Source organism: Saimiri boliviensis, chromosome 17 (assembly GCF_048565385.1).
Source record: "Saimiri boliviensis isolate mSaiBol1 chromosome 17, mSaiBol1.pri, whole genome shotgun sequence".
NCBI classification, from domain to species: Eukaryota; Metazoa; Chordata; class Mammalia; order Primates; family Cebidae; genus Saimiri; species Saimiri boliviensis.
In genome coordinates, this window is record NC_133465.1 from 1,795,377 (window position 1) to 1,806,793 (window position 11,417).

Below are 11,417 nucleotides of genomic sequence, written 5' to 3' on the forward strand. Positions count from 1 at the left end.
AGGGTCCCCAGAGCAGTAACTAGTCAGGGCACTGAAAAGGGGGAGGTGGGTGGCCTTATCGTCTGTCCCCTTCAGCCGTTCCCTCTCTCCCAACTTTCTTTCTTTCTTTATTTTTGAGATGGAGTCTCACTCCGTTGCCCAGGATGGAGTGCAATGGCGTGATCTCAGCTCACTGCAACCTCCGCCTTCCGGATTCAAGCAATATTCCGGCCTCAACCTCCCAAGGAGCTGGGATTACCGGCGTGTATCACCACGCCCAGCTAATTTTTGTATTTTTAGGAGAGAGGGGGTTTCACCATCTTGGCCAGGATGGACTCGATCTCTTGACCTCGTGATCCGCCCACCTCGGCCTCCCAAAGTGCTGGGATCACGCCACGGCACCCAGCCCTCTCCCGACTTCTTCACTGGGTGGGGAAGCAGAGTGCTCTGATGGTTGGGAGCATCAATCTGGGCTCAAGATTCTACCATTTTCTACCTGTGTGACCTCATAGAAATGTCTTAGCCTCTCTGAGCCTCTGTTTGCTCACCTGTAAAATGAAGATAATGCTATCTCCTTCATGGGATCACTGAAAGGACTAACTGTACAAAGACTTGTAAGACACTTTCCTTGGTGCTTGTCGCAGAGGAAACACCCAGCCCATGGAAGCTGGGTCACTCTTGACTTCCCCCGCTGGCACCACCGAGTGTCTCTGAGTTTGGGAAAAGGGTTTTCAGTGGCAAAGGGCATTTATTTCTCCCTGTTGAGGGGGTTGAAAGAAGTGATCTACATAGAGGTGAGGAGCACAAACTCTGCTTACCTATAACCTCTCTAGACCACATTTCCCTCATCTGTAAAACCAGAATTAGAATCAGGACTTTTAAGTAATGGAGTCACAGTGAATGTCGCCTAAGTTCACAATCATAGAAGTGACCCACCTGTCCTCACACCCCACCATGTCCAGCTCACTAAGTCACCAGGCTGCTGATTCCAGTGGTGCCTTTTCAATCTCTGTCTTTGACACAGCCGATCGCTCCCTCCTTTTTTTCCGCGGGAGTTTAATATACTACCGTTCCTGGTTCTTCTCCTGTGGCACTGGCCACTGCTCATCTCCTCAGCTGGCAACTCACCCTCCCAGCATTTACGTGTTGGAGGGCCCGGGCCTCGCTCTTTGGCCTCTTCTTGTCTATGCTCACTCCTGGGTGATCTCCTCCGGTCCCGTGGCTTTCGGACAAGTGTACACACCGACGGCTCCTAGAACTCTGTCTACCGTCCAGTCTTCCCTACTGAGTGCCCATTCCCAAAACCATCCTTCTTCGGCAGGGACATGCATGTCTAAAAGATCTAATAAGCCTCTCGAATTCAACAGGCCTAAAATAGGAAGTCTTCACTGTGCCCTGATTTCATCCTACCAAAACCGCTTCCTCCGTGGGCTTCCCCATTTCCAAGACTGGTACCAGCCGTTCCAGTGAGATAGCTGAGCGTATCCTTGATTCTTCTCTCCACATCACATCCAGTCCATCAGTACGTTCTCCTGGGGGGCCCAGAATACATCCCAAATCTGACCTCTCCTCACACCCCCATCAGGACTGGCCTAGTCCCAGCCCAGTCTCCTTCATCTCAGCGGCCCTTGCCCATCTCCCACTTCCACCCTTGCCCAGCTACGGTCTGTCCGCCAGAGTGATCTCTTACAAAGAGAAATCAAGCGTGTCGATCCCCTGTCAAAACTCTCCAGCAGCTTTCCATTACAATCAAACTAAAACAGAGACAGACGTGCAGGGCCCCATGTAATGATGCTACCTCCAGTGTCGCACATCTCACCGTCTTCCTCCCTCCATTGCCCACGCAGCGTTAGCTGTGCCAGAGCTGAAGCATCCCACTCCAGCACTCCTGCGTTTGTGGTGTCTGCCTGGAGCTCTTTTTCCGTGCATTGTTACATGCTTGCTCCTTCATTTCCTTCAGCTCAGGTATTCCCCCTTCACAAGCCTCCCCGGATGCCCTCATCTAAGTTAATCTCTTTTTCCCCAAGCTACCCTAACCTCTGTGCTTAGGTTTCTGTGGAGGACTCATCTCCACCTAAAGTTGTGTGTGCGTGTGTGCATGTGCCTGTGTGCATGTGTGTGTGTGTGTGTGTGTGTGCGTGTGTGTGCATGTGCGTGTGTGTGTGCGTACGCGCGCACATTTGTTTACTTGTTTATTATTCGAAGCCTTCACTAGGAGGTAAAGTCTGTAACGAAGTGGACAGTGTCTTGTTTACCGATGCGTCTCCGGTGTCTAAAAAAGTACTAAGTACGCAGTAGGCACTCAAACATGTGTTGAATGAAGTCATGATAATCACCTACTTCAAAGGGTCGATGTAAGAATTCGAGGCAGTGATGCTCTTAGCACGGTGCCTGGCTCACAGGAGGACCTCGAGAATGTTCACTCTTACTGTTACGTATCTTAGAATGAGAATGCCTTGCACGTTTGGCACAGCTACCACGCCTTTCAGAAGGAGGGCCCTGCGATCGTTCAGAGATCTTCTGGGCAAGGCCCCCCTGGGGCTGCGTGTGCTGGGCCTCCAGTTCTGAGGGACCACAGTGCACCCTTATCAGATGTTTGTGTTTAGACTCTGAAGGGGGCAAAGAACTCCAAGTCCTTTGACAACATTTTGGGCTCTGCCACCATTTTATTATGTGAGCAAACATTTGATAGCTGGGAAGCCCATCCCTAATGACAGGTCATAGAATCTCACTGGCGTCTCCTTATCTGCCTTTCTTATTTGCTCTTCTATTGAAACCTGCAAGGTCACAAGCCATTTTCTCTCTCCTCCACCTGAAATCGGAAAATTGGGAAAAGGCTGATAGTGAGAAGTAAAGAGACTCGAGAGTGGGGAGGGTCAGGGGAGGAAGAGGAGGCAAAGGGTATCGGAGGATCCTGACCAGTGTCTCAAGAACGTAGAAGGGTCAGACGCCTGTCTCCTCACATGCACGCGCTGCTCAGCCCCACTCTTTTTGTTTTGTTTTGTTTCGGGACAGAGTCTCGCTCTGTTGCCCAGGCTGGAAATGCAATGGCACGATCTCGGTTCACAACAGGGTTCAAGGGATTCTCCTGCCTCAGCCTCCCAAGTAGCTGGGATTATAGGCATGCGTCACCATGCCCAGCTAATTTTTGTAGTTTTAGTAGAGACGGGGTTTTACTGCATTGGCCAGGCTGGTCCCGAACTCCTGACCTCGTGATCCGCCAGCTCCGGCCTCCCAAAGTGCTGGGATTACAGCCACGAATCACCGCGCCCAGCCTGCAGCCCCACTCTTAAGAGCACCGAGGAGCAGCATGGGCCGAAGAACCCCGTGTTCATAACAGTTGTGCCAAGGACCACTCTCAGGACTCCACAGGTGTCAACTCATCCAATCCCACAGCAACTCCCATTCTGTAGGGAAAGAAACTGAGGCACAGAGACAGTAACTTGTCCAAGAGAACAAAGCTCAGTAGAAGGCTCCTCAGCTACTATCATGATAGAAAGAGCACACTCGGAGTGGCCACCAACACAGCTGGTTTGAAGCTGTGGCTCCACACTCTCCTAGTTCTCAAACCTTGGACGATTGGCTGACTCACTTGGAGCCCTGTTTCCCTAATCTGTCAAATACACATAATGGTCTCCTCCTAAAGGGCTATGGTCGGAGCACTGATCAATGAGGTAACAGTGGCCTTTAGCAGTATTGGTAGGTGTTGGGGTGTGTGTGTTTGTGTGTGTGTTTGGAGGGCGGGGGGGCAGATCTGGAGAGAATAAGCCACTAAGTCAAAGGCAGAACCTTAGATACCAACAAAAGCAAAAAGGAAAGAGGAGGCCGAGGGAGGCCAAAAAGAGACTCTCCGGAAGTCAAACGGGGAGCAATGACGCTCCAGGACGATTCAAATGAATAAGGCCCAGGCACTGGGCGAGGCCGCCCTGAGTCGGGTGAGGTGGCTCCTCCTGAGGCCTTCTCCGGCCATTCTGGGGTCTCCCGCCCTGGCTCATCCTCAACGATGGCCTCAGAGGCGCTTCAGCCTTTGGATCCTTTCCCTGGTCCTATGAGTTTCTTAGCCCAAAGTAAGAAACCCGTACAAAGCACTTTGCCATCTGCAAAACACCATTGCCGATGAGTGGTGTGAGTGGTCGTTTTCTCGTGTGCTTTCTGGCCTGGCCGCCCTAGTGAGCCTCCTTGGCATACCCTGGGCACTTATTAGAAACGCAGACTCTTAGGCCCACCCCAGGCCTATAAATCAGAATTGCACCAGCATCCACATTTTAACAGGCTCTCTGGTACTTGTGAGTCCATTAAAGTTTGAGAAACGTTCATTCAGGAGACCTCTGCTCTTAGAGGTCTTAGGAAGAGACCCTTGCTTCCCCAAGAGGCAAGAGCTTCTCATCCAGCTGCTTTTTCAAGCACACTGAGCACTCCATAAATTCCACTGTCACAGAAAGAGGAGCCCAACTTCAGGAGTCAGGTCAGCAAGTTAGGACAAGTTAAAGGTCCCCAGTGATTCACTTCTGTCTTCTGAAGTGGCCGGGAAGGCCGGCTCCCAGGTTTTCCTGCAGGAAGTCTGCCTCAGGATGAAAACTGCAGAACTGAGCGTACAGGAGGCCCCCAGCCCTCCACCTGCTGCTCTTTGCTGGTTGAGTTGGGCGTCAGCTCCCTTGGAGAAGCCAAACTAATGGCCCATGTCCCCGCCAAATGACACAGCTGAGCATTCTCCCTCCTCTCTCTCTGCAGTGTCCTCTGCAAGCCTGGTGATGCCCACACATCACTCACTCTGTGCACAGCAGCAAGGAGCCCGTTTTCCCCACCATCACCCTCTGGGCAGCCGCCATGGAGAAGCCCGGTGACCTGACAAGCACCTGCGAGAGGTCCCTGCTTACCTGATGGGCGTCCTGCTGGCACCTCAGACAATCCACTCTCAGGAGGCACAGCCCAGAGCCCAGCTTCCCTTCTGTGCAGTATTGCCACGATGCCTCTCCCACGATGTCAGGGACTCCTGTCTGTCCTGGAGGTGGGAGACAAGGAACCGCCCCCGAAGAGGAAGCAAGAAAGCTGTTGTTTCTACGTTGTGATCCTTCATCGAACAAACTGATGCAAAAACTTGAATCTGTTACTGAAACGAGGAGAGGAGGACGCGTGCTATTGAACTGAGCCAAACACACTGTAAATATCCGCAGACTCCTTCCCCCGCCCCATCCCAAATGATCTTGAGATTTCTTTTAAAGAAGTAAATTTGTCCAATGGCTGTAAACTATAAACTACTGTAATTAAGTGCAATTTCCCTTCCGTGTCCTCTCCCCTCTGCCCTGTATATAATACTAAAGTGTCTATTAATTTTCTTTGTAAAGGTCAGAGTCAGAATTTCAAAAGTGATCTGTCCCCTCTCTTCCCTCATGGAGAAACGCCCTGAGCGGGAAGCGAAGCCCCTTGTCCCCTCCCTCAGGCCTGGACACTCACAGGGATGAAATACCGTGGACTGACCACCAGCTAACTTCAGTCTCCTGACAGTAAGACACACCTCTGGATCCCCGGAGGGGCTCAACGTAGCGTGTCAGAGTAACATGCTAGCTTTCTGTGGGGTGGGAGTCCAGCCGTGCACCACTCCCTAAGAAACCCCAGGGCAGGGAAACTGACTATTTCATAGTAAAAGAAAAAGTTGCAGTCTCAGAAAGCCTTCCATTAAAATGATTTATTTTATCATTGCCCAGAGTCTCATATTTCTGTCTTCGATCATTTTCCTGCCATGGTTCCGCCACGAACCCGTGGCCCCTGGTCTCTTTGGAATGTTCTGTGTAGTCCGCTGGGATCACTAAGTGTGTCATCGAGGGGTGTAGAGAGGCAGGTGGCCTCTTGCTGTCATGTTCCCAGTGTCTTTGTGTAGGCTTTCCTGCTAACTGAGGTAAAGGAGAGTTGATTCCCCCAGTGAAACTCCCCAAGTCACTCGGAAGGAATCTGGCCGGGGCAGAAGCTAGGACCCTTTTCTTCCCTGCAACTCACAGGGGTAAAGTCGTAGAGTCGATTCTTGACGGGTGACCTGTGTGATAGACAAAAAGTAGGATGAATGACAACCCAGTGGGTAAATGTTTTAGCCTCATTTAAAGCATAAACTCCAGACTTTCTTCCTGCCTTCCTTTTCCTTCCCTAGGGCTGTCAGTCACTAAGAGAATGGGCTCTTGTGGATGTCACCTCTTGCCCAAGATTCTGTCTCTGGTAGGGATACTAAGGAATACAAATAGTCCAAACAGTAAAAAGCCAAAGGCCCAGAGGCTCCGCCAGCAGGGACTTTGCCGCAGGTAATTCAGTGCTGACTCCAGGGGAAAGGAAGATGGATCTGTCTTCTTGGCTGTGTCCTCTTCCGCCAAACAGCGTAAGGCCTAATGGCCTGTGGGTTTTCGCTTTTAGGTACAGCATGTCCCAGTGAAAGTTGAAAGCAAAGATGGGGCTAACCAGACTGTGAGGGATGGATTTTTTCAAAATTCCATTGTAGTAGGAGATTCAATCCTCCGTGAGCTGGGCGAACTGACTGAGTACCTACTATGTTCCCAGAGCAGGAGTGGATGGATTTGGAAATACTGACTTTACCTGATTTCTGGCTCCCCCTAACAATGTAATTTGGACTGAAACAGTCAAGAGAGAAGTTCATGACGGGGTTGAGGAGGCTGAGGACAAGAGCAAGCACTGCATGTGGAAAGAGGCCAGGATCCCCTTTCGTGAGTTGCGATGTCCTGTTGGATGGTTCCCGTGAGCTCTAGGAAGAGGAAAGGAACACAGGCCTCAAGCTCCAGCCCCAGATGAAGCCCTGTATCTGGATTCGTGTTGTTTCTGGAACAGCAAGCGTCTGCTTTTGGTAGATTTTAGATCTTGCATTGTTGTAACAACCCTGACAAGCCAGAAGGTCATATTTACCTAACAAGTCATCTGGGCAGAGGTGTAGATGGAAGACAGGGAGGGTCGGTGGGGTTGGAGCCGATCTCTAGAGACTTTTTCTAGCCAAATCCTATTTGAACCAAGATATGCCGACAATTGACCCTGGCAACTGAGAGCCCCAAGGATGGTTAGCTCCACCTTTCCAAATCAAACAAGGACCACGCTCCACTGGCTGTGCAAGGGCCAAGGGGAATCATATTCTGAAGATTCATTGGCAAGCTTCAACCCCCATATCTTCCTCCCAGCACCTGATCTCCAGGGTGTCTCTTCATACCCTGAGCCCCGGCTCATAGACAGATGGTTCCATTTTTATCACAGCCGGCTGTCACTGTCTAGGGTTAGCCTGGGGAAAGGCAAATTTCAGTTTAACATCCATGGATAGGAAATAAAATCAGCACTGAAAACCCGCCTGAACCTGTATTCAACTTTTCCATGCTAAACAGTTATGGGATAGTCCCCCAACAGCAGAGAAAATGCAGTGTTAGCTGCTGAATTCAGGTAGATAAGAAAGAATACAATGCAGACAGTCAGGGAATCTGAGCTCTTGGTCCACAGTTGGGGGCAAGTCTTTGAATTATCTTTGAAGCTAGAATTCCTTGATTAGAATCTCCAACTCCACCATTTACCTCTCTGGTCCTCAGTGTCCTGCTATGGGAAACTGGGATGATAATGGTAGTACCTACTTTAGGAGGTTGTTTGAGAAGTAACAGGGTTAATATATGTTAAACACTTAGAACTGGATATACAATGGGTGTTGTGTGTTAGGATCATCTCCTCCCAGAGCGCCTTCTCCTGTAGTCTTGTGTCGTCTTTGGGGCTTGGTTGATATTTCCAAATAACTTCGTCACCAACTTGATGTTTGGTTAAAAAAAAAAAAAAAAAAGTACCAATAATTAGTCAAATGTTGTTGCTCATTTCTATCGCATATGGCAAATCTAAGTGGTAAACCAAGGCTGAGTCGGGAAGGGGAAACCTGAGGAAAAGGGAAAGGCTTAACTGGGGAGAGTCTTTGTCCTCCTTAAGAAAAGAAGGGGCTTGGCCGGGCGCGGTGGCTCAAGCCTGTCATCTCAGCACTTTGGGAGGCCGAGGCGGGTGGATCACGAGGTCAAGAGATCGAGACCATCCTGGTCAACATGGTGAAACCCCGTCTCTACTAAAAATACAAAAATTAGCTGGGCGTGGTGGCGCGTGCCTGTAATCCCAGCTACTCGGGAGGCTGAGGCAGGAGAATTGCCTGAACCCAGGAGGCGGAGGTTGCGGTGAGCCGAGATCGCGCCATTGCATTCCAGCCTGGGTAACAAGAGCGAAACTCCGTCTCAAAAAAAAAAAAAAAAAAAGAAAAGAAAAGAAAAGAAGGGGCTAAAATGTGATGATCTTACACGAATGGGAGGGCCATAGAGAGCACCAGGAAGACGGAACTAAAACTGGCTTTGTGTTCTAAAAAGTGGGTTGGGGATCATGGAGGAGGAGCCCAGTGAGCATGGAAGAGTGAGGGTCAGGAAGAGGTGGAAGCTAACTTCTGCCCAAGAAAAACCAGGGTCAGTGTGCCCCCTTTGACTTAGGAATTAATTCAAACATGCCATCCAAAGCTGCTCTGGAAAATGAGCTATGACATAGCCACGTCTTAACACTTCAGACACATCCCAGTAACATCACACAGGCTGAATGTTTATGAGAAATTGCAACCAGCGGAACCAAGCGCCCATTCGGTCCCTCCTCCCCACTCCCTCCCTCTTCCTCGTCTCCTGAGTGCAGAGGTCACTCTGGCTGGACAAATACTGGATTGTCTGCCGAGATTTATAACATGACCATTTTACAAATGAATCTTTAGAGTGTGCAGGACTTTGCACGTGCCTGGATGAATATTGCTTTTTCCTGGGTGCGTGCCTATAGAGAAAACACTTTCTAAGGGAGAGACCACAAAGCAAATACGAGGGGGACAACCTCAAAAGCAGGAGACACCAAAGCAGGCTCCACACGATCTGCATACGTACGTTTATGCCAACAGATCACACAACACAAAAACAACATGTTTCTTTCCCCCACCTTTTATTTTTCACCAGATACACACTGTTATATTCCCCAAAGAAAGAGTTCTTTCCTGTGCCATATTGTCTTGACATCATTAATGAACCGATATATTAAATTTTCCCTAATTAATCATGAAGTTTGAAGGTAAGAAATGGATAAAGCGAATTTTTTTAAAAGGCCAAAAAACTCCAGTATACAGAAAACATGCCTGATTTCCTGAGCTACTATTACAAGATCGTCTGTGTATAACTTTGCTTGTGGAAACATAAAATCCAAAATGATATTTCCCCTTCATTTATTCAAGAAAGACTGGCACCTGCTGCATGTCGGGCACTATTGTTCTAGACCCTGCAGATATGTCAGTAGACAAAAGAGATAAAAATCATTACCTTCATGAAGCTTACATTCTAGTCAGGGAGATAGCAAATAAACGTGTGAATATATGTATGTGTATGTGCGTGTGTCAGATGATTCTTAAAAATCTACGCAAATTATAGCAGGCAAAGGAGATACTGGGGGTGGGCTAGCCATTTATTTTTATTATTTATTTTTAATTTTTTTCAGACAGAGTCTCACTCTGTTGCCCAGGCTGGAGTGCAGTGGTGCAATGTCAGCTCACCGCAACCTCTGCCTCCTGGGTTCAAGCAATTCAAGCAATTCTCCTGCCTCAGCCTCCCAAGTAGCTGAGACTACAGGCCCATGCCACCACACCCAGCTAATTTCTGTAGTTTTAGTAGAGACAGGGTTTCGCTCTATTGGCCAGGCTGGTCTGGAACTCCTGACCTCAGGTGATCCCCCCACCTCGGCTTCCCAAAGTGCTGGGATTACAAGCGTCAGCCACCGCGCCCATCCTGGCAGTCATTTTAAACAGTATGTTCAAGGAAGAAGAGAGTGGCCACTAAGAACATGATGTCTGAGAGTCCTAAGTTTGCTGAGGGAGCCCTGTGGATTCCAGGCAGAGGTGACAGCAAGTACAAAAGCCCTGAGGCAGGAACAGAAACACATAGCAGAGCAGCTAGAGGGAAGGTTCTGGGTCACAGAGGTAAGCAGGTGCAGGGGCACAATGACAAAGGGCCTTGTGGCCATTTGTAAGGACTTCTGCCAACTGTGATAAGAACTTTGGCTTTTACTTTGTATGAGCTGGGAGCCAACGGAGAATTTTGAATATAGCGAGGACAAGCTGTGACTTATGTTTTGTTTTTTTTTTGTTTGTTTTTTTTTGAGACGGAGTTTCGCTCTTGTTACCCAGGCTGGAGTGCAATGGCGCGATCTCGGCTCACCGCAACCTCCGCCTCCTGGGTTCAGGCAATTCTCCTGTCTCAGCCTCCTGAGTAGCTGGGACTACAGGCGCGCGCCACCATGCCCAGCTAATTTTTTTGTATTTTTAGTAGAGACGGGGTTTCACCATGTTGACCGGGGTGGTCTCGATCTCTTGACCTCGTGATCCACCCGCCTCGGCCTCCCAAAGTGCTGGGATTACAGGCTTGAGCCACCGCGCCCGGCCGACTTATGTTTTAAAAGGATCCCTCTGACTGTTGAGCTTTCAGGGAAGGGAGTGCCAGGAGGGACAGCAAGGTGACTATCAGGAATCATGTTCATAATTAGCATCCAGTTCAGGTAATCTGATTGTGTATTTTGAAGGTAGAGGATTTGAAGATACCAGGATTTCCTGATGGTTTATATGTGGAATGTGAGAAAGAAAGGGATCAAAAATAATTCTGAGATTTGGGCCCTAAACAAAGTAGAAAATAGAAATTAGTGTTGTCAGCCGGGTGCAGTGGCTCACATGCATCATCCCAGCAGTTTGGGAGCCCAAAGCAAGAGGATTTCTTGAGCCCTGGAGTTTGTGACCAGCCTGGGAAACAAAGCAAGACTTTGTCTCTACTAAAAATAATTTTTTTTAAAAAAAAGCCAGGTATGGTGGCAAGTACCTGGGTCCCAGCTACTCAGGAAGCTAAGGCAAGAGGACTGCTTAAGGAGGTCGAGGCTGCGGTGAGCCAAGATCGCACCACAGCACTCCAGCCTGGGCAACAAAGCAAGATCCTGTCTCAAAAAAAAAAAAAAAATTGCTGTTGTAAGAGATGAAAAACAATGTTACGCAAGCATAGGCTGTCTTGGTTATACTTTAAAGTGGTACCTTAGGAAGCATCTTAGCAGTATGTCACGCTATTATGTGATATTATCATATCCCTAATATGACATCAGGCTCTTCAGTTACATGACATTCATTTGGTCGTGAATAGTTGACCAAATGAATGTCAACTAATTGAACGAACTCATAGTTCATTCTCACACTGCTATAAAGACATACCTGAGACTAAGTAATCTATAAAGAAAAGAAGTTTAATCAGCTCACGATTATGTGGGCTGTCCAGGCTTCTGCTTTTAGGGAGGTCTCGGGAAACTTACTATGATGGTGGAAGGCAAAGTGGAAGCAAACACGTCTTACAGAGCAGGCAGGAGGGAGAGAGAGAAGGGGGAGG

At 48.8% G+C, this 11,417-nt stretch overlaps 1 protein-coding gene across 4 annotated transcripts in view; it reads left to right on the forward strand.

Moving 5' to 3' along the window:
* The window catches only part of HNF1B (HNF1 homeobox B), a 64,815-nt gene extending 59,136 nt beyond the window's left edge, over positions 1-5,679 (forward strand). For all 4 annotated transcript variants that reach the window (XM_039476626.2, XM_003929062.4, XM_074388038.1 and 1 more), the window contains one exon: positions 4,711-5,679. In XM_039476626.2, coding sequence (XP_039332560.1) covers positions 4,711-4,823 — 113 coding nt within the window. In that variant the 3' untranslated portion in view covers positions 4,824-5,679. The remainder of the gene's footprint in view (positions 1-4,710) is intronic.
* The last annotated feature ends 5,738 nt before the right edge of the window (positions 5,680-11,417 follow it).